Source organism: Sphaerodactylus townsendi, linkage group LG07 (genome assembly GCF_021028975.2).
Source record: "Sphaerodactylus townsendi isolate TG3544 linkage group LG07, MPM_Stown_v2.3, whole genome shotgun sequence".
Taxonomy (NCBI): Eukaryota; Metazoa; Chordata; class Lepidosauria; order Squamata; family Sphaerodactylidae; genus Sphaerodactylus; species Sphaerodactylus townsendi.
The window spans coordinates 28,505,489-28,528,835 of NC_059431.1; the positions used below are offsets into that span (position 1 = coordinate 28,505,489).

At 41.3% G+C, this 23,347-nt stretch overlaps 1 protein-coding gene across 2 annotated transcripts in view; it reads right to left on the reverse strand.

The window, feature by feature from the left end:
* Window positions 1–23,347, reverse strand: part of PLPP1 (phospholipid phosphatase 1) — a 98,344-nt gene that overhangs the window by 56,822 nt on the left and 18,175 nt on the right. Inside the window, exon 2 of one of the 2 annotated variants that reach the window (XM_048503092.1) lies at window positions 10,128–10,282. The exons of the other annotated variant lie outside the window; for it this stretch is intronic. Coding sequence (XP_048359049.1) covers window positions 10,128–10,282 — 155 coding nt within the window. The remainder of the gene's footprint in view (window positions 1–10,127; window positions 10,283–23,347) is intronic. 2 annotated transcript variants of the gene reach the window in all.

Consider the following 23,347-nt stretch of genomic DNA (forward strand, 5'->3'; position numbering starts at 1 on the left):
GGAAAGCTGAAAATGTGGCTCAACATTTTTTGTTTGGATACAAAGTATTTATACCAAGTAGAGTGAGGGTATTAATAGATGGTATTCTTAAGAAGGAATTACAAAGGGAATGCATCAAGGTTGTCCAATATCGCCAATGCTGTTTATTCTTGGATTAGAAAGATTAGAAAAGATCACAGAATCAAAGTGTAGATGGAGTAGACTATAAGACTAAAAGTTACGTAGATGATGTAATATTAACTATAATCAATCCACAACCATCGAACACTTGATGGAACAAAGAGTACAATCTGGTCTTTTTTCAGGATATAATTTTTTTTAAAGTTTGTAACAGAACAGGAAGGGATTGACACTGGTAAGATTACAAGATGCGATATTACTTCAAAGAAAGTTAAATATCTTGGAATTAATTTGAATGAACAAAATGATACATTATTTAAAAATAATTATGTAATGATAAGGAATAAAATACAAGAAGACTTACAAAGAAGGACTAAATTAAAAATTTCATTGCTGGGAAGAATTGCTGCTGTTAATGTCTTACCAAAACTTAGTTTCTTGTTTCAGACGCTTCCAATGTTCATAAAAGACCAAACTTTGAAATAATGGCAAACCCAGATAACTAAATTTATCGGGAATGGCAAGAAACCCAGAATTAGATTCAAAGTTTTCAACGTGAAAAACAAAATAGGAGGACTGACTGGCTGTGCTCACTATTAAATTATATTACCAGGTGGCAAGATTGATCGACGGAAGGTCGCAGGGAAGGTAAGTCGTTTGGGAAAGGGGGGGATGGCGCCTTCCAGCCACTGCCGTTCGCACGGCAGCGGCTGGAAACCGCTGTTTTCCAAAAACCTCGCTCGGGGAGCGAGGTGGGAAAATGGCTGCTTCGCACCGCTGGAGGGGAGTGAGGGCGGCGCGGCTGCGATGCAGCTGCGCCCCCCATACTTTATCGTATCCTTGGGTTTCCACCCTGCTGTAAAATAGTCAGATATTTTTGTCTGTTTATCAGCTGATGAACAAACAGCATCGTTTCTTTCCTTCTTTCTTTCCTTTCTTTTCTTATTATTATCGTCATCATCCATTCTCCTTCTTTTACAGCCACCCATTGCAGTAAATACGAGAGCTAAAAATGTTTCAAGTTGTATTTCTTTCGTTTACGATATAATTGCCTTCCTTATCCTTGGCTTGTTAGCTAGACTGATAGTGTATCAGGCACCAGCAACAACACTCAGTCAAAACAGCTTCTACAAAGCCCTTCTCACAATTAAAAATCCTCTGTATCAACTGTGCTTAATAAAATCCGAAATAAAAAAAATATTTAAACATTAAAAGATAAAAGCATGTAGGAGTAAAAGAGCATACGGGCTTACGCTCATCACCGGAACCAGAAACCTCTGCGCCTCCCATACGAACAGCTCCCTAGGGACGGCGTTTTTGCCATCCCTAGGGCGCTGTTATTGGCCCGTGCGGAAAGGGCCTTAGAAAACAAATATCAACATTCATTTTTATATAGATATAATTTTGGCTATTTTTTTTGTAAAGGTCTATTCTTATATTTACTTTTATATTATGGTTCTCTTTTTAATATAAAATCAATATAAATATTAAACATCTCTTCAAGCTTATTTTTTATCTCCAAGCTCCATTATTTTAAGTTTTCCAGGCTTTCCTTTAAGATCCTTTACACAGCGTCATTAATGCACACTTCAACTGAATTACAGTTACCATAAGGAACCATTTCACACATTACTTTACAAATAACCCTAGGCTTGCCTTTTAATGTGGAACTACAGCCAGTCCAGACTCCATGAATAAAGCATGTGCTTGAACAAACTTGTTTACTGCATTCATACTTCACATTTTTAGGTATACATTTAGCATATTCAAACACACACCTAAAAGAGTAATATATGAAACGGCCATAATGTCAGAAAGTAATTTATTGGTTTAATTCCTAGTCTACATGAGGGACGAGAGAAGGTGGAAGGAGAGAGACCACCTAGAAAGATGCTGTAGGAGTTGGTAAGGATACACAAAAAGTGTGTGTGGGGTGAGGGGGTTGTTTGTTATTTGTAGGTTTTTAAAGTCTTAATAATAAAAAAAATCATGATAAAGAAGGTGTCAGGATTCAGTTCATGAGAAGTACAATTATAAACACAGTTGACATCAGCCAACTCAGAAAAGTATAATTCTATTTAGGCATCTGAAACCTGATCTTTCCAGTCCATTATTCTATCTATTGACTGCAACAGATCCAGTTTGCTAAAAGAAAGGGGAAGCAAGAGCAGAAAACACAAGTAGTAAAAATATTTCTGGAGTGTGGCGATATCACCAAGTCAGACAGAAGAGAGGTCAGTGTTCTGTATGCATCCCGCTTCTTCCACTCCCACAAAACCTGCTTCTGCTCCCATGAATCCAGCTCCCATTTCCACTTGCAGTAATGTTTACACTCTGGCACAGTCCTGAAACAGGTTCTAAATACATTGCCCGAATTCCTCAGGAAACGGCTGTACAAGGGAATTTTGTGCAGTGCACATTCAAGGTTTTTTTTTTAAAAGAAGCTTTATATACAGGAATAAGAGTTCATAAATTAAAGGCGGTCCTAAAATAGTAAGCATCTTGATTGTGCTATTCCTGAAAGCCGACATCACAGCACTGAACTTAGACTGATAACACAGGGAGGTAAACACAGCAAAAAGCAAAATGCATAAACTTGTGTGGAAAGCAGCACGTACCCAGAAATTTATTTTAAAAACCCTTCCTGTTTATAGATCATACTAAGGGGTACATATGATAGAAAACTGAACAACTAGCATTATTCTTTCAGCTTAATAGATACAGGAGAACTGTTAACATTTATTTGTTCTTCACAATTACAAACGTCAGACTACAAAAGTTAATTCGAGCAGAAGAAGGGTGAATACTCCACTCCAGAAGAAGGGTGAACACTCCATTTAAACTGACCAGTCAAGACAAAATCAAGTTATACTGACTCACAGCATGCAATCTAATATTTTGTGCTCATGAACTTTAAGTTGATGCTTCAGCTGTTCAAACTCTTAATGAATAATGGCCAAATGACTCATTTTGTACTGTACAATAGTGAAAAGAGGAGCAACCACAGAGAACTGACTGACCAACTTCCCTGCCTTTGTGCCTGCTTTTTTTCAATTGGTGTTTTCATACACAATGCTTGCTAAACACAGACTGGAGTTCCACGGTATTTACTGAACAATCACTGAGACCTCTCCTAGCTGCTTACTATCAAAGGTAACTGTCAGCAGCCCCTGACAATGGTTGCATCAAAAGCGGCAGAATAAAAAGTCAGCGTTGGTGGCTACTCAGCATGGGACTAATTCCTGGATTAAAACAAAGGCTAATTTTAGTTTATGATCCCTGCTGCTGTCTAGATTTATCCAGGACACCGGATTCAGTTTTGTTTGTTTTGTTTTCAATTTAGCCCCGTCCCCTCAAATCCTCACATGGTGCAATATAAATGCACATTAGCTAGCAGCACGCCTCACGGAGTGACTTCCGATAAGCTACATGCAGAATTAGGGGTCAGCATGGTGTAACGGTTAAGAGTGGCAGACTCTAATCCGGAGAACAGGATTCAATTTCCCACTCCTCCACATGAAATCCGCTGGGTGAATTGGGCCAGTCACAGTTCTCTCAGAATGCTCTCACCCCACACAGAGACAGGCAATGGCAAACCACCTCTGAATGTCTTCGCGTGGAAAACCCTTCGGGGTCGCTATAAGTCAGCTGACTTGGCAGAACAATCCACCACAACCTGCAGAACTGGGCTACACTGCCACATTTGAAAAGTGACAAGGGCCAAAGATCAAGGGGGAAACGTATTCGCTACAGAGCATAAGCAACCTCAAGAGCAGGCTCTCCGGGTCACTGACATGAAGTCACAGCCATTCCCTCATTGTCTTAGACCAGGTGGTGTGCTGAGTAGCCTCGTTTCTCGATTCAAAGAGACCAAAACTAGGAGGTAAAACAAATGCTGACTGTTTTAAAGAGGTGCCAAGACTCACAACTATTTGGAAGCCCTGGCCCCTGCTGCTTCTTAACACCCTGTGCAAGCGACTGGCCATAATTTTTTAACAGTAAGGAAAGCAAGTTCTGAACATGCTCTGAAGGTCTCCCTTGTGGACCAAACTAAACCTTGTGAACAGAGGTTCCAGAGTTGAATTCTGAGAGAAAAAACAGCAACGTGATTTCATAGAAAAAAGAATTCTTGAAGGCCTGTAAATGCAACTTGGCTGCTGCGTGGATAGGTCTCATCCTAGCTCTCAAGCAACACAGTTCACTGGGATGTCCAAAATCGCTTTCAAAGTTAAAGCAACATTTCTACACTCTGCCCTGTCTAAAGAGTCATGTTTGTTACCCTCATAATTGTTTGTCTGCAAACTGGAACGTTTGGGTAGAATGTAGGGGAAGGAATGTAGCATTTCTTTAATTCAGTCCCCATCTCTCCTCTCTTGCCTCTATCTGCCCACTGATCCTTCCCAAGAAGTCCTCCTTTCCTACTCTCAGAAATCCCTCCCCATATCAAGTATTTCCCAAAAAAGCAAGTCAGCAGACTGTACTAAATAATTACAAAGACTGATGTACTTTTAAGTAGGTCACATAATTTTATATCAACAACAGCATTCAAACTTTTAGAACCCCAGGCTACTGGCATCACTTCATTTTTGGGAGCAGGGGGAAGAAAAGGAGGTGGAGGGTGCTACTTCAGATAAAGCGTGCCCCAGAATCCATGTTGTGGTATAACTGGCACTGTTGTCTTTGAAGCTGTACACTTACCCTTGGAAAGAACCCCCCCCCCCTTGAACAGCAGCCAGTCCAGGAGGGTTGTACTATTATTTCTCTTTCATGGTTTATGATCATGATTATAATATATAAGCAATGTTAAATCCTCTCATAGCCTGTTTTTCAAGATGTGCTCCCATGAAATCCTAAGATCCACCCCCCACCACCACCTTTTTTCATTCATTTCTACAATTACCAACTCCAGGTTGGGAAATTCCTAGAAATTTGGAAGTGGAGCCTGGGGAGGGTAGTGTTTGTGGAGCGGGAACTTCAATGAAGGATCACACCACAGAGGCCACCATCCAAAGCAATCATTCTCTTTATGGAAATGGATCTCTGTATTCTGAGGAATCAGTTTAAATTCTGAGTAAATCCAGAGCCAGTTTGGACATCGGCAACCCTGTTTGTTTCAGACTACAGTGGAACCTTGGTTTTCATTATCGTTGGTTTTCGTTGGTTTCAGTTTTCGTAGATTCGTTCCCCGAAAATGTTCTCCCATTTTTTGTCATTTGCTTCGGTTTTCGTTGGATTTTGTTGGTGCACACGATAATTTTGTGACAACGAACGGCAACCCATGCAGTTCCATTGCTTTCCAGTGTTTGTCTCGATTTTTGTCAGTTTCAGATTTTGCCGAGGTTTCCCGGATGGATTATCGACGAAAACCGAGGTTCCACTGTATTTGATGCAGCAATCAGTTATAAAAATATTTTCTTGACAAACAAGTTTCCTAATTTTCTTATTTTACTCATGACAAAGAAGCAGCTTTATACACAGCAGTGTTGGTAAATCATGCTTTTAATCCATACTAATGTGTATCTAAAATCTTAGCACCTTCCTTCATAGGAAGTTAAAAAACAAATGACTCTTCTCCACTTAAACGGTTTCACAGCTGACATAATTAGGAGGACATTAAGTATTTGGCTTGCATGAGCTTCCAAAAAGTAAATATTACTGTTTGCTTTTAGCAAGCTATGGAGTACTAACACTCTAATGCTGTGTGTGAAGCGAAGAGCAAACCTATAAGAACTACTGACATCGGGCAATGCAGATTGAAAATGAAATATTTCTTCCAAAGAGAAGCTAACTATAGTGGAATGAATGTTAACCAAAATTAGATTCACCTTGCACATCAAAAAGTCACTAATGATTGCTACGGCTGCCATCTTATGCACATTTACTTGTGAGGTAACACTACGGAATTCAGTAGGGCCCATTCAAATAAATGCCACAGGACCACGGTGTACATCTTATATTTACACAGACATTCTGATGAAGCTTCCAATGATACTTTTTGCTGTATGTCTTTCAGTGCAAAGAAAAGCCAACTCCCTCCAAATTCACATGACAGTACCATACTAGCCCACTGACATTCAATCACCCAGTAGCTCTTCCTACATATAAACAGAGGTTTTCAACTGATTGCCATACTACACCAATAAGGCACAACTTCACTTTTTGTCTTGCCAAACCCTGCCTTTTCTTATGCTACAGCCGTGGTGGCAAACCTTTGGTACTCCAGATGTTATGGACTACAATTCCCATCAGCCCCTGCCAATTGGCCATGCTGGCAGGGGCTGATGGGAATTGTAGTCCATAACATCTGGAGTGCCAAAGGTTCGCCACCACTGTGCTACAGTAATGTTCACAATATGTTTGCCAAGGAAGGAAGATGGGTGACCAGGGAGGAGTTAACCTAGGCCACCAAAAGTACCTTGAGTCAACCCTAGATGGGGTCAACAATATGAAGTAAATTTGGATTTGTGGGTCACCATACCAAAAAGGTTGGAAACCGGTGGTCTAGGTGCCTAGCATCACTAGGCAAGGAGTTCTTCAAAGACAATCCTAAGCCTTACTGTTCCTTGGCCATACTTTGGATAGTATACAGAACAAAACCTCATCAGATGATCATAATTAATCTCATGTTTGATGTAGCAATGTGCAAAGGAACTGAGATGAAGACTCAACGGTGTTGGGCAAGTGGCTAGCTAGAGAAGGCTGTAAAGTCAGTGACTCCTCTATCTTTCTGTGTCACCTTTTGTCTTTCCTGAGACCGATATTCTTAGATCTAATATCCCGCTTCTTCTCGGAAGTTAATTGCAGAGACTCTTCCTAGCTAGCAAGGTAGCAGCATGGTATCCTGCTATCTTTCCCGCTTTCCTATCCTAAATGCAGTTCCCAATAAACATTTGCCTTTTACCCTTTTAATCAGTGTGCTAGTCACTTCTGTGTGGTAAACTCCAACAACTAAATAGATTCAAATATCTGTACCCCACAACGTGGTTTTCAGAACCCAAACACACAATTTCTGAGAAGAGTGTGAAACTTCACGTCAGTTTACAAAAAGCTATTGTAAGGGGAACACTAATAAAGACTTATTGTACTGAATGGATTAAGAGAGCTAGCATGCTGAGGTGATTAGAGTGTTGGAGTAGGACCTGCCCCACCCAAGTCTGAGCCCCCCATCTGCCACATAAGATCAGTGGGTAAACTCTCTAAGCCTAATCTGCCTCTCAGGGAGGTTGTTATGAGGATAAAATGGAGAAGGGGTTGTAAGCCATTTTGTTCCCCTTTGACAGGAAAAGTGGGATATAAATATATAAACAAATTGCTGCACAACTCACATGTCAAAACAATAAGGGAACTGATGATATCAGATGAAACTCCCAAAATTACAGAAAAAAAATATTTTGCAATATTTCTGCCCAACTATTACATTCTTGGAAGAATCTTATTAGCAGCACTGCGATCCTATGGAGTGCTCTCCCCTAGACCACCTAAGACAATTTATCGCGTCCAGATAAGTGAAGGCCTTGTTAGTACAAATGTTAACTTCGTGGGTAAAGCCTCTTCTAGACTGCAAGTGGTTAAATCACAAGGTTGAATGCTTCCCACAGAAGTATTCCTTATATATACAAACCTACCAAAAGGAGGAGAAATTATCTCCCAAACATCTAGTCTTGTTTATTGTGAGTTTTTATACGGCGTGCTGAAGCACTTCCTACACACAGTCAGGGATATGATCTAGGAAAAATGTAGCACCTCATCAGTTGTTTGAGAATACCAAACTGCAGATATGCTATTTTGTGAAAGTAAACAGTTATAAAGACAGACTTCATTCCCACCAGTTCCGGGTAAAAGGGTGCACAGCTTCTCAGAAATCGTAAAACATAAATGCATATTTAAACCCTTTTGCTTCAGTTGTATAGGAAGAAGGTGCTAAAATGTACAGCTCTAAGACTAACCTGATAACCAATTAACTCTGATTCAGATAAGACTGCATCAAATCTGACACAGACAAGTAATATTGAAGGAAGAAAAATATCCTGTTATTGCCCCTTTTTTTATCTCTACACAGGTCAGTTAATAGACAGAAAAAAGGTCTTGCATCTTGTAAACAAACTTAGCTAGAGAAAAAAAGATTAAATAAACCAAGCAACACCAGTATGATCAACTTTTCCAAGCTACAACTTGTTCAATTATGCATCAATATCATCTGGCTGTTTCACATTTTTTAACATGGTGTCTCACCACAGTGCAAATACAGAAGAACTTTTTTCAAGTGCTCTGAGAGAAAGCCTGTAATAATCGACGGGTTTAATTTCCAACAGGAAAGAGGAATTTTCTCTTATGATGAGCCCCACCGCCACAGTAAGCAGAATCTTATATCGCAATGGTTCCCAACTTTTTTCACTCGCATCACCCTTAGCAACTTATTTCTTTAAAGTTGTACCCCCACACAAATAAACCCATTAAGTAATTTTTTCGCATTCCCCCAAACGCTCTGGCATATACCCCTGGGCTGTCCGTATCCCAGGTTAGAACCACTAATTCTGAACCTGGCCTCGAGCATTATTATTATTATTATTATTATTATTATTATTATTATTATTATTATTATTATTATTATTATTATTATTATTTATTTGACTTTATATACCGCCCAATCCCCGAAGAGCATGCAGATCAAAACCTCTGCTTGGAGCCAGGTATAATCAGTGGAGATGTTTCTACAGATCCGGGGGAATCCCTGTGTTTGTAGAAAAAAACAAACAGATTTTTTTTAATTGGAGGGTTTAAAATCTCCCCCAAATGGAAAATGCAAATCAAGATCTCATAAAACTGCACAATGGCTTTTTTCCGCACACTGTGCAAACCTTTTAAAAAGAACCATTTTGGGAGGTTTTTGTCCACATGGCACCGAAAAATAAAGCATTCCAGGCAAAAATTGTTCCTTCCTTTAAAAAAAAAAGCTGTTGTATCTTCGAAGCTATGGAGACCTGAAGCTTTGCCGATTCTCATATCATGTCTATGTAGCTTCAAAGACACAAAATTTAAAAAATGGAAAAATGATACGTTTGTGTAATTTGCAGGAAATACTGACTTTATTAGTGCATAGCAATGACAGAAATGGTGGGCAGCCATGATGCTAGATGAGGAAACATCCATAGGACACTTCAGCAAATGGCAGACAGCACGGAAAAGTGGTAGAAAAATGGTGGGCGGCAAGCAGCGGAGAAATGAAAGTGAGATCTTTAAAATCAGGTGAGAGAAATAAAAAATGTCCTGATCTCCAACATTATGAAACCGTTTTGGGGGGAAAGATCATTCATTTACTGTTTTGGGCTGAAATAAAACTTTTCCTAAAAAAGTTTTTGGCAAAAAGCTGTGCGGAATTCATGCAGGAAATGTTTTATATTCCAGCCTCAAGATGGTTGTGTCGTGTGGGAAGGGCCACTATCACTGTTATCATTATGGAGTTGTCGAGCTACTCATCAATACAGGAAGCTTTCAGACTGGAACAGCAAGTAATGCTCAGACCAGGAAGGGACAGGGTGGGGTGGAAACTGAAACTGAAAGAATCAGAAAGAAGAGAGCAAAAGCAGCACCATGTGGTCAGGGGAGAGAAATGGAAAGAGCAGAGGAATGGAGCAGGAAAGGAGATAGGCATCAAGGGGGTATGGCGGGGTTGCCCTTCCCCACGGATCTCACAGGACTGTACCTGTGTCTATTATATTTTCTCTCTCATCTCCATTTTAACAGTACCTTCAATGGGGTTAAGACAAAGTCATGTTCTGCAGCTTTATACAAATGCAAAGTTACCACCTGGAAATTTCCATAAATTCCTGGAAACCGATTAGTTACTTTAGACAGATGATCAAATATTTAAAACATTGTTTACATAGGTGTTGGTTTCTTGCTAACATTGGTTAGACTGTTTGTTGGAAGACCTGATCACAAAGAAGAACTTTCAACACACACAAGACTTTTCCCCCACGCAGCTGCCCAGATAGTAATCTACTTACAGAGCAAATGGGCAGGGTGAACCCCACTGTGTAGAGGACAGTGGATGTGACGGTACTGTCATGGAACGGATACTTGATGGTCTCATCATTACAGAAAAAGCCTCTCTGATAAGGCTTTACTTTTGCCAAGTTTAGAACACCAAGAGGTAAGCCAGCTGTTGGGGGAAGGGAAAAATACAATTACAAATATATTTTACCAAGAAAGGAGAAAACTACTGTGCAGCATGCAAAACTGAAGGGACTTCGTTAGTACTGTGTATTACATATTCTACAACACACATGGTTATTACAGATGTACCTCCAATGATTTAAGAAATTAGGAAGGTGCATAGTTCAGAATCCCCAGATAGCTTATAATGCTCGAGACTGTCCCGGATGGTCCAGGCTAGACCAATCTAGTCACATCTTGGGTGCTATGAAGGTTTGGTCTCCTAACTAGAGACCAAACTTGGATTAAATACCATCCACGTCCAGGGTTGCTACTTAGAGGCAGGCTAGGCAAACCAACATATTTTGCCTTGAAAGTCCTATAAGCCATTGTAAATCCACTGCAATGGTACTTTCTACACCACCCTAGACTGAATTGTTTAGATGCTAGCTTTACTTGGTCTGATGATGTGGGAATGGTAGTAATCAAAGGGAAGAATTTGAAACCTAGACCACATTCAGTTGTGAAACAAACCTCAATTTGATATTAATCAGAATGGATCTCGTGCACGTACTCCTCCCCAGTGTTGGGATTCAGTTAATTTAACAACCGGTTCCAGTGGTGGGATTCAAATAATTTAACAACTGGTTGTTTACAAGCACCATTTTAACAACCGGTTCTGCCAAAGTGGTGCGAACCTGCTGAATCCCACCATTCAAATTCCCCACTCCTGCCATGGAAGCTTGCTGTGTGACCTTGGGTCAGACAAACCCTCTCAGCCTAACCTCCTTCACAAGGTAGTGGTGAGGACAAAATGGGAAGATGAGTACAATGTAAACTATTGTGGGTCCCCATTGAGGAGAAACACAGGGCATAAATGAAACAAATGAAAGGTGGAGTCTGAGTTTCTCCTGAGGAACATTCTGCTTCTTTTCAGACCGCTTCCACACCCCTCCCAACCTCTTTTGAAAGTTTTGAGAATGAACATCTCTGCAGATGGAAGAGAAGAGAGGAAGGCAGAAAGTGCAGCAGGCCTGGGGGAGGGGGGACAGTGAATAAGCGGGGGGGGGGGGAGGGAAGTTAAGATAATAGCATTTTCTTAAAGCAAGCATGTGCAGTGAGGCATGCCACTTCATTCTTTGCCCAGGACCCCAACAGTTCGTTAAAGAAACTCTGCATGCAGCTCAGTGCTCTGTTGCCACAACTCTCACATTCATTCATGGGAGGACTCCTGGTTCTAGCAACTGAGACAGTGTCCCAAATCCAGCATCTGACTCATGTCTTTTCCCTCCATGGCAGATTTCTCATTTTGATCAACCTGGGAAATTTATCCTACCCACCACCAGGGTAGGACAAATGTTGGCTCCTTGATGCCCTTTTAATTATGAGACTAATAGATGATCCCTAAACCAGAGAAAAATCTTCTACAAATGAACCAGAGAAAAATCTTCTACAAAATCTTCTATGCTGTTGCTATGGTGAAGCACAAAATAAGTCTTATTGGGACAGCTACACATTAGGTGTCAATCGACAGCAACCATTTGCAAATGGATTTTCCTGTGTGGATAAGCTGATCCTGTGACAAATTACTGTGATAGTGAAATGAAAGCATAATATCCAACGATGTGCAGATTCAGCCCTGTCAGGTTATCCCTGGTCCCCACTTCTATGAGCTCTGTGCAAGTTGTGGATGGGCTATTCTTATGTCCTCTGGGCTCCCTGGCCCTTGTAACTAAATTTACAAACTGCTACATTTAAAAAAACTGAATCAGAGAAGAAGAAAACAAAGAAAAAAACCTAATCTGTGATATTTGGATCTATGAGGTCTAATCCAAAAGAAAGTCTCTACAATGCTGTATTAAATGACGAATGTGTGAATAAATATTAACTTAGAGGTTCTAGTCCAAGGCAAGAAACAGCCCATTAATACAAAAGGAAAAAGCCTTTAGAGCATCAATCCACAAAAATATTCCAAAAGATAACAAACTCTAGCAAGAACACACCATAGAACTGAGCTGCCAATTTCTCACCCCTTTCTGCTCTGCCCCTTATGCAGAGAATAGGGATCCCTGCCACATATGTCCTTGTCATGACAGGATGACCACAGCGAAGCCATCACCCCCTGTATCCTACTACTGGCACACAAGCAGTACCATGACCCACAGAGAGACTCTAGAGGGAGGGGGGGTTTAGCCTGGAGAAAGAAGACACAGAAGGTGTCACATTAAACCCATGATAAAAGGATAAAGACCTCTTTCAGCTTGAACTCCTGGAAAACCACTGCCAATCAGAGTCAACAGTCTCAAGGAATAGGTCTTATGACTCAGAAGGTTAAAGGGACAGTCTGAACCAGTGGTTCTCAACCTGGGGGTCAGGACCCCTTTGGGGGTCGAATGACCTTTTCACAGGGGTCGCCTAAGACTCTGCATCAGTGTTCTCCATCTGTAAAATGGATAAATGTTAGGGTCGAGGGTCACCACAACATGAGGAACTGTATTAAAGGGTCACGGCATTAGGAAGGTTGAGAACCACTGGTCTAAAAAGTATTGTACCTCCAAACTCTTCTCACACCTTCTAGCGCCAGGTTTTTATTTATTTCAGAGAGGAGAGAGAGGGGGAGAGGGAGAGGGAGAGAGAGAGAGAGAGAGAGAGAGAGAGAGAGAGAGAGAGAGAGAGAGAGAGAGAATTCAATGCTGTTGTCACTTCCGACTCATAGCATCCCTATTAATCAATGTAGGGCCCCAGAGTTCCCCAGCTTTTTAACATGCTCGGCTTTGTTATCTGGCTCAGTATTATTCCTTGTTCACCCACTGTACAATCACCTTCTTGGAAGACTCCAGCCTTGGACTGGTGATTCAAATGAGCACGTCATGTGAACAGACAGCTCAGGCCTTAAAAGCGAAAAAGGAAATGAATCACTATATAACACAATAGTTTAGAAAATCGTTACCTTCAATTAATCCTTCCTGTGTATGTGGACTTGTGTGCCAAGGAGCCTCAACGTGCCTGCCATGAAACTCTGTGCATTGCAAAAAATTCTAATGCATGTTTTAAGGAATATGCTCAGCTCACACAAAACAGAAACACTGTGCCTCATTATTGTTTTTAGTGTGGACTGAGAATGTACTCAGCAGCATAGGATAAGCTTAACATTCCTCCCATGCCACACAGCAGGGGAAGTAGTGGGCAGTAATGGAATCAGATTCACCTTTATCTCTCTCCAGTGGGAAACTTGTGATAAAGTTTGGAGGAATTCCAGGGTTCCCTGGAACACAGCTTGAAAACCATTGTATTCAAGGAATACAAGTCTTCTGAACTATGTTTATTCAGGCACCATAAACTTATTTTCCATCAAAGCAATGCCAGCATTTTTATATCAAAGCACAGAATTGTTACCAGAGAATCTGTAGTATAACATCAACTACAAAGATAAACAGAAAAATACTCCTGAGAAAAGAGGTGAATGTCAAAATGTTACAAAGCAGATAGAGAAGGCAAGGAGTAATAAAATGTAGGCAGCACAGATTAAACACATAGAGATGAATATACAGATCAAGTACAGGTACATATGTACCTGTTACTCCACTCTGTTTTCCAGATTTGGCTACAGTTTGCAGTTATAGCAATTCCAGAATAAGCAATTCAAACCAAAAGGGGCCATGCATACCCTTTATATCTTGTTTAAAACTTTGCAGAAGATGTTGATTCTCTAAAGCAATTCAACAGAGAAGTTGTGCCAAGATGACAAGGCATATGGCTACAAGATCAACACAAAACTTCAAGACCAAACAGAACAACTGTCTTCTGTCATACTTATAAACTGAAAGTTCTGTTTCACTTTAAAGAATCAATGTTAATCCCACTCTGGTTAAAGTGAAAGCTTAGAATCACAGAAACTGATTAAAGTTATGTAAAACTCCCTGGGTGATACAAATATGGTCACTGGAACCAACCTCACAGGGCTGCTGTGAGTATTCTAAAAAAGAAGTAAAAGAGAATTTTGCATGCTGCCCTGAGCTAACTGGAGAGTGAATAAAACAAACATATATATTTTTAATTAAAGTTCTACAGAGACTGTTTTCCCCTTATTTGGTATGAAACATAGCAGCATGATTACTGCTTAGCACGTGGTCAGAGAGATCACACCTTAATAGTCTTACTGGCTGCTTTTGTTTCAGGATCAAAGATCAATTCGTTAAACCCACAGACCCAACAGTGTGGGGCTATGGAGTCAATCCTTCCCTATGGTGACAAATTCCCTTCCAAGGAGACCCATCTGACATGTCAGACTGATTCACGTGGTACAAAGTCGCAAGGACTTTGGATCAGGTGTGTGCCTGGAGTTCCATGTCAGGAACTCTAGTTCCAGGTGACTTTTTGACTCAAATTGGTACCACAATACAGAGGATGAAAGGATTTAATATTCCCCTCCCTGGCACCATTTTTCCCACCTGAAAAGAACCCAGGGAGCAGTTATTCACCCCATGCTGATGTCTACACTCAAGTTTCCCTTCTGAGGCAAACAGCAGCTCACATAAGGCTGCTTCAGGTGGGGAAAACGGAGCTGGGGGAAAGGTTTTAAGAACTATCTGTCTGCCTCCTCCTCCTGTTCTTTCTAAAAAGGTACTATTTAGTCACTATCGTCCATTAATTGCCTCATTCCCTTTTAAAGTAGATTGGACTAGTGGCCACCCTTGCCGCAGGGCATCTGACAAGTTAGTCACTTATTGAATATAGTGCTACTTCCTTGAAGCCATTACTCATCAACATCACTGAGTGCCCACAAGATCTAGTATGCTAGAGGGAGAAAGTCTTTATTTTATCCATTCCATCCACAACTGTATACCCTTATCAAGTCACTCAGCCTTTTTCTAGCCCCCAAAGTCCCAAAATCATTCGCTTTGCCTCATTTAGACGATGTTCCAACCCCTGGAACATGTCGGTCACTAATTTCTTTTTACGATGCGACAACCAGGACAGTACACAGTATCACAAATGCAAACAAAAGTCTGACTTCAAGGACATTATGTTGCTGGCCATGTATTTTAAATCTCTTTTCTAAATCCCTAGTTTTGAATTTAGAATACTTAATTTAGAATTTAAAGCAGCAACTGGCAGTATAAGGAACCCATTTTGATTAATGAAACAGAGCCTTACTTGAAGGTATACATCTTTACCCATCCCATGTGGTCCCAATCCTCACTACTTCTGTAGCCATTTACTTTTTATAGACTGACAGAGATGAGGGATCTTTATCATGTCTGTTCTGATCTTAGTTGAACCTGCCAAGTAGTAGAGCATTGATAGCCTTGGGCAGATACTTTCCACAGCTTTACTGTCATTCAGGGAACTAGAATTAAAACTGGCCAAGGGGCTCAAATTCACCAATGGAAGGAGCTTCCTATAGGAGATGTGGAACCTTCCTTAGCTTTTTCAACAGCTGGAGGGGCAGCCTCTGGTAAATGTTTGAGTGTCTTGTGCTACAAAGTGAAATATTTCACTTGCTTCATTTCCCAACCTCAGTAAAAGTTCATTATTCTCATTTACAAATTATGCTTTTCCAGCTTGAAATGCAAATCTTTCAGCTACTACAGGAGATGTTCCTCTCACATGTTTACCCTCTAGGGGAGGTCCCACATTTTCTGCTACAAGACTTAGATACCCTCCATAAAACCCTGCCTAACTCTACCTTCAACATCATCTACAGCCTCTCCTTTGTTCCAGTAGACAAAGCAACTGCCTTTTATATAAGGCTAGAGTTCTTTTAAATTTTACTTCTCTACTATTCTCCACTAGGAAATTGTTGTTTCCATCACCAGCCAAGGCACAAAAATAATCAGAAATTCACCACCCACCCACTCCTCAGAAACAATAAAAGGGTTTAGATCTGAATGTAAGACTTTGGCCACATAAAACACTGGGTAAGAAACCGTTCTGGGGAAGTGACAGAGATATTCACCAAACAAAACGAGTTTTTTTGGTCAGATGATCTACTCACATAATGGAAGTCATGGCTTGACATTAAAGAACTTTCTGCACACAGGCTTACAAAGCTACTTCCTTTTGGTAACCAGCCAGCTAAACTGCACATACACAAAAACCCTCATTTTACATTCCAACCCAGAGAAGAATACCTAGGGAAAGTGATGATCAATTTGTAATACAGTCATACACCATTTGTGTCCTGGAACAAGCAGTTATGAACACTGCCAACATTACTGTAGACTAATATTAAATAGGTTTACAGCTTATAGACAGGCATTATTCCAAAAATTCTGAAACCTTGAAAAAAAGTTAAAATTTGGAGGAAACCTGAAATAGGTGCAGTTTTTCAACCAATCCTAATTTTTTTACTTTCCTTCTTATGCCAAGTTTCGTACTGTGGATTATGTTTATCCAGAGCAGAATACTTATTCAGAATTTTTGAGATTTCAAATGTTGTTATTTCATTTGCATATCTGGACAATGTCTGTATTAATGAATAACGTAACATAATCAATTCCTAAATTTACTTTAATGCTTTGACATTAAAACTTAGTATATTAAACTGTACTATAACATGTTTATGAAGTCTAAAAGTACATGAGGAAAATTGGGACTATAGCGCATAAAACAGGGAAAACTGCAAATGACTACACCCTATGCTGCATTAGCGCACATACGTTATTTTTTGCCATCTGAGGAAAAAAAGAGAACCGAAAATAGAAAAACAACTTTTCAGCAAAGAAAAAGTCTCATATGCTCATAATAGGGCTAGCAGCATATTGATTGAAAATACTGAACTCCTCCATACACATTATAATGGGGTCTCCAAACATTCTGATCCAGAAAGAACCTTTGGAATTCTGATACAGCGGGGGGGGGGGGGGGGGGGGGGGGGCACAGGAAAATGCAGGAAAATTGGAATTGTATTGAAAATGTACCTTCCTGTACACTGAAAGGCAAGTACATGGGAAAACTCAAGTTCTGACTTTCAAATATGCATACCAATAGAAAGGGAAGAACCTCAAATGTAATTTAAGTAGCATATGTTACCTAAATCTGTATTGTATAAAATAATTTAAAGGTCTTTCCGGCTCCATAAATCTATGCATTTTTTCTCAGCATCTTTTTAATTAAAAAATACAGAATTACACAAACATCTAAAAAACACTGACCAGAATGTTTTTATTTAGAGATGCCGTAAAAACTAATATTCCCCAGCAGACAGTAGCAGATTTGGGAGAAGTCTGGAATACCAATTTACCAACAAATTCACTACTTGCATGGAAGTTCTGTAAATAATGCCTTACAATGTTGTGAACTGCATACATGCTTGAGATGGAGTATGATTGAGATGGAATACAGTGGAAAGGTGAAGAGAAAACAGGAAAGAATAAGTACGGGTTTTAGAAAACAAGATCATCATAGGAAGGGTCAGACCAGATATGCAAGAATTTGTAAAAGGATTAAGAAGGATTGGGTTTATTGTTGTGCCTTCAGTCAATATTCTTTTGACTGATTCATGTATTCCAGTATTAATCCAGATGTTGAGAGAAGTGGTTGAATATTTTTGACTCCACATGAATCTTGAAACAAAATCGTACTTTTCTTATAACATAAATTAATTTAAAAAATTTATAAATATTGTATCCTCAACACTTCACCTAAGATTAATGGTTTCGGGGTAAAATGCTTGGCAGCCTTTGTTACCAAAAAGAGATTTTTAAAGAGTCAAGATCCAGAGTGATCCTGGTGGCAAGGTGATTTACTGGTATTGAAAAAGGAAGGAAAAACCACAATTTCCTTCAGTGTAGGTAGGCATGACAGAGTAATTATGCTTGTGCTTCCTTTAACAGAAGGTTGCTAGAACACAGGTGATGTTCCATTTAAGCAATCACAGGGTTAGTTCATCAAAACAAAAACTGCTTTGGTTTTAATGCAAGATTACAGACACACCATACCGATTGGCTTTGCTGCCTTCAAGGAAGGAAAGGAAGGAAATACAAGCAGGGAGGGGAATCCCAGAGGAAATCCTTAGTTTCAAGTCCAAAGGAAAAGGAGTGCCAACATGTTAATCTCTATAGAGGTGAGAAATGTGCTTCTCTTGGCAGAAAATTGTTAGCTTTCTCATTAATCTGAATCTGTTGATGTTAGGAACATATCCCAGTTAAGGGTAGAGATTTTAAGTCCTGAACTAAGCAAAAAAATCAAGCGTACTGTATAAATAACTAAATGTTTCTGGTTGAGAAAACAAGGGGTCCATCTCCCTCCATAATTTCTTACCCAGGCAGGGAGTACAGTATTCAACCTCATGTCACTTTACTGTGTTACCATTTTTGGTGGTGGAAAGTCCTGTGAAGTCTCAGCTGATTTACAGGAATCCCATAGGGATTTCCAAGAGGTGTTCGAAGGTGATTTATCATTGCCTGCCTCTGCATGGGCTGAGAGAGTTCTGAGAGAACTGTGACTGGCCCAAGATTATTCAGAAGTCTTCATGTGGAGGAATGGGGAATCAAACCCAGTTCTCCAGAGTACAGCTCCCCTCCCACCCTCTCAACAACTACACCACACTAGCTCTTTTGCTACTGTTTTGAAAAGGTCATTATTAACAGCTTCAGATTCTCCTGGGTGAACAGATTTACATTTCCTCTTCTAGGCACTGAGCAAAATGAAAAGGACAGAGGTTCAATCACTATTAACATATGAATGGAGTATGGAAAAGAATTTGCATGAAATCACAAGGGTTTCTGGCAGAAAGAACAGAAGAATTGGTATAATTTGTCATTCCACAGAACAGCTTCCAGAACAACAGGATAAAACAGTAATTAATTCTAGTATCTAAAAATATGGAGCTCAAACAGTAAATTATTTGTGGAAGAAACAGCATCCGGTTCCGGCAATACAGAGCCGCACCACTGCTCCTTGGGGATTTGTTTTGGTGAGATACAAAGTAATCATTCATTCCAGAAGAATTTTGCAGGTAAACACATCTTCCTAGCACAAATGAGAAAAGGAAAATGGAAGAAATAGGTTATAAAGGTTATAAAGAATTAGGTTATAGGTTATGAAGGTTGCCCGCGGCAGAAGATGGTAACACTATAGTCCGTTATGCATGGAGTGCTTTCTGCAGCGCTCCTTGTCTTGCAGTCTCTCTGCAGTGGGGCCACCTCACATTTCCCTATTTAAACATGACGAGCTGCCTCACTGTCTGCCACACGACTCACGATCGCCTGTCCCTACACTGCTCTAGTCAAAACTCTCACCTGCCCCCACTTTCTGTCTTACCTCCAGTCAAAAGGAAAGATTGATATTACCCTTTAAAGGTCATATCGATATTGCTTGTATTGATGTCGTGGAGGCTGCTTTCATAGCTTTTGCATTTTAAGGGAAAAGTCAGTTATTAATCCCTGAGAGGAGCAGTGGGGGGACACGTCCCCCCCCCCCCACTCCTCTCAGGGATTGACAGCAGGCGTTTCCCTTAAAATGTAAACACCATGAAAGCAGCCTTCACAATCTATATATATAAAAAGCTAACCGTGTATTTGTTGATGATAGTATACTTCAGTAACTGCTGGGCCAATTCCTCTGAAAATTCCCAGCCACTATAGTCAGCCAGGTGAGATGTTCACATACATGAAATTTCACACCTGGCCCAGGTAAAATGCCTTTTCCTGGCGCTCCATGGTGAAGGACATGCAGCTGCCTGTGTGTAACTGTCACCCTTAGAATGTTCGTGCAGCTTAGAATGTTCACTCAGATGGCCAGATATGAGCAGTGAAAACAGTACATAGGTAATGACTCGAGTAGAAGTGAAACACATACACACACATACACATGAGGGAGAGGGAAGGGAGGGAGAGGGAGGGAGGGGTGGCATGCAAGGGAAGAGAGGGAGGGAGAGGAAAGGGATTGAGGGGGAGGCATGCAAGGGAAGAGAAGTGAGAGAGGGGAGAGAGTGAGGGGTGGCATGCAAGGGAAGGGAGGCAGGGGGCCCAGCATCTTGATATGACCCACCCACCCAAACGGAGGGAGAGGGGGGAGGGGTGGCATGCAAGGGAAGAGAAGTGAGGGAGGGAAGAGAGTGAGGGGCGACATGCAAGGGATGGGAGGGAGGGGCCAGGCACCCCAGATTCCCTGAATACTGCAGTTACAGTTAAGAAAACCAAGCACGTATTACTCAGTACAATCAGCTCGGTACAGCAACCGTGACATACTTTGAATGGCTGCGTCGCGCCATTCAGAGGGTTTCCTCAGAAGCGACACCCAGGTAAAGGATCATGACCAGCCAGCCTAGATGTGTGGGAGGGGTGCCTTTCCATTCCCCCCCCCCCCAGGAATGTGAACACACATCACTGACATCGCACAGTATCAGGCTGCGTGTTTGCATGAGCACGTACTGCTGGCCTCTGCAATTGATTTGCTGCTACTGTTCCTTTCCCATTTCACCACAATAAGCCACAGCAACGTGTGGCCGGGCCCCGCTAGTATCTCTATAAATATCGATATCACCTTTAAAGGGCTTAGAATCATAGAACTGGAAGAGACCACAAGGGCCATCAAGTCCAAGCCCCTGGCATGCAGGAACTCACAATCAAAGCACTTCTGACAGATGGCCATCGAGCTTCTGTTTAAAAACTTCCAAAGAAGGAGACTCCACATTTTAAAAAGCCAAAATAGGCAACATTTGATCTTGCTTGTGAAGCCACCTGGAAGGAGGGAAGCTCGAAGGGAGAATGAAACCATATGGTTTCCCAACTCTTGCTAATTGTGGAGCACCAGGGATCTCCGCCAAAGCAACTTTAATGGTGTCAGATCAAGAATCTCTGCCCCACAGGAACCTTATACTCGATGTGAAAGAGTGTACAATCAAATCACGACCAATGAGTTAATTACTAGCACTTCGATGTAGGTGAATTTTTTTGGATAAAGAAATTTGTGGTCAGAAAAGTCATCTTTAATATTTAGTACAGAATGTTTTAAAAGCCTTCTGGGTCAGACAGGAGCTAACCTGCTGCCCTGGAGCGCTCAAACAATCAAAACATGGAGGTGGAGGCCCTACCCTGCTGCTGCCTCCCAGCATTGGTATTCTGTACTTTGCTGCTTCTGTGATGGAGGCTTCCCACAGTCACCATTACTAGTAAGGCACTGATGTACCTCTTATCCAGCGGAAAAAGAGGGAGGGGTGGCATGCAAAAGAAGGGGAGAGATGAGTGAAGGAGCGGGCTTGGCATCTGAACCTGGCCCACCCACCCTAGCAGAGGGAGGGGGAGGGAGGGGTGGCATGCAAAGGAGGGGAGGGAAGGGGGCCCGGCATCTGGACATGGCCCACCCACCCTTGTGGAGGGAGGGGAGGGGTGGCATGCAAGGGAGGGGCGGGAGGGGGCCCAGCATCTGGACATGGCCCACCCACCCACCCTAGCCTGGCCCGGCCCACCCACCTATTCCTCCTTTAAAGCCACCTATCCTTACAGCCATCACTTCTCTCCACTGGCAGTGAATCCCAGAGTTTAATTATTCACTAAGTATGGAGTGTTTCTTTTTGACTGTCTTGAAGAATACCTCCCAACAATTTCATTGGGTGCTCCTGAATTCTTGTTTTATGGAAGAGGGAGGAAAACCTCCACTTTCCTCACTCCATGCATACTTTTATAAAATCTCCATCATGTCTCCCAATAGTTGTCTTTTTTCTAGACTGAAAAGTCCCAGACTCTCCAGCCTTTCCTGATAGGAAACGTGTTCCAGCCTTTAATTGCTGTGGCTGCCCTTTGTACTTTTCCTAGTTCTGTAATATCCTTTTTGAGATTCGGCAACCAAAACAGCACTTAGAATTGCAAATGAGTTTGCACCATACCTTTAATACAAGGGCACTCTGATATTGGCTTGTTTTATTTTTCAACATCCTTCCTAATGGGAAATCTTGGGAGGAGGGGGAGGGCAGAAAGGGATGACTTGGTATTCAGCTCTCCTGGACTTTTCTTATATGCCAGGGTAATGCCAATCACCAGTCTGAGGTCATGAAGAAATTTTCCTCCTGGTCAAATGGGCCAAGGGATCCTGGACGGTCTTTTTTTATAAGCGGCCGTACAACTTCCTCTCTAATTGCCTCAATTTATTTTATTTTTATTTTATTTTATTGGATTTATATCCCGCCCTACCCCAGGAGGGCTTATTTTAACTCAGTTCTTCAGCCATCCTTCCTAAAAACTGTGGCTTCACTATGTGTACATGGTCCACAATTTCCACAGTGAAAATAGACGAAAGGAATTCATTCAGACCCTTTGTCATCTCACCATCGTCCTTAAGCAATCATTTCATTCATACTTCCGTTCCAGACTAGAAATAAAGCAGCCCCTCACCAATAAAAATGCGTCTTGAAATCTACCATCAGTTAATGCTTGCTTTCACCAATTATATCAAGGTTCATAAAACACCCGGTTGCTCTGGTAGTTGATCTGGATACATTTCAATGGTGGCAATGACAAATGGCAACTTCCAGGTCACAATCCAGTCTGCAGCACCCTCCACATTGCCTGACTTTGGATGGCTTCATGGGAATCTGCGCAGTGTAGAGGGTAAGAGTGGTGGACACTAATCTGGTGAACCGGTATGATTCCCTATTCCTCCACATGCAGCCTGCTGGGTGACCTTGGGCTAATCACAGTTCTCTCAGAACACTCTCAGGGGTGCCTGTGGGGGAGAGAGATTATTGTAAGTTGCTTTGAGACTCCTTACAGTAGAGAAAGTTGGGGTATGAAAACCAACTCTTCTTCCACTACTTGGTATTACTTAGATCACTGGACTGGAATGGTGACACAGATGTCCAAATTTACTTGGTATGGTGGCTCACTTTAAAAAACAACAACAACAGAGCATACACAAATCAATAAAATCTGCAGAAGCCTGGGACCCATAGATTGGGAAACACTGGCTTTGAGGGAGACTTGAATTTATAACATTGTTTTACCTGCAACCTTATTAAAGCAAATGTTTAGCAAACAACAGCACTACTGCGTCTATATCAAGGCAGAACAGGTCCCGCACGTAACACTGAAGATTTTAATTGCACAAAAAGCTTGTTTGTGATCTTTGA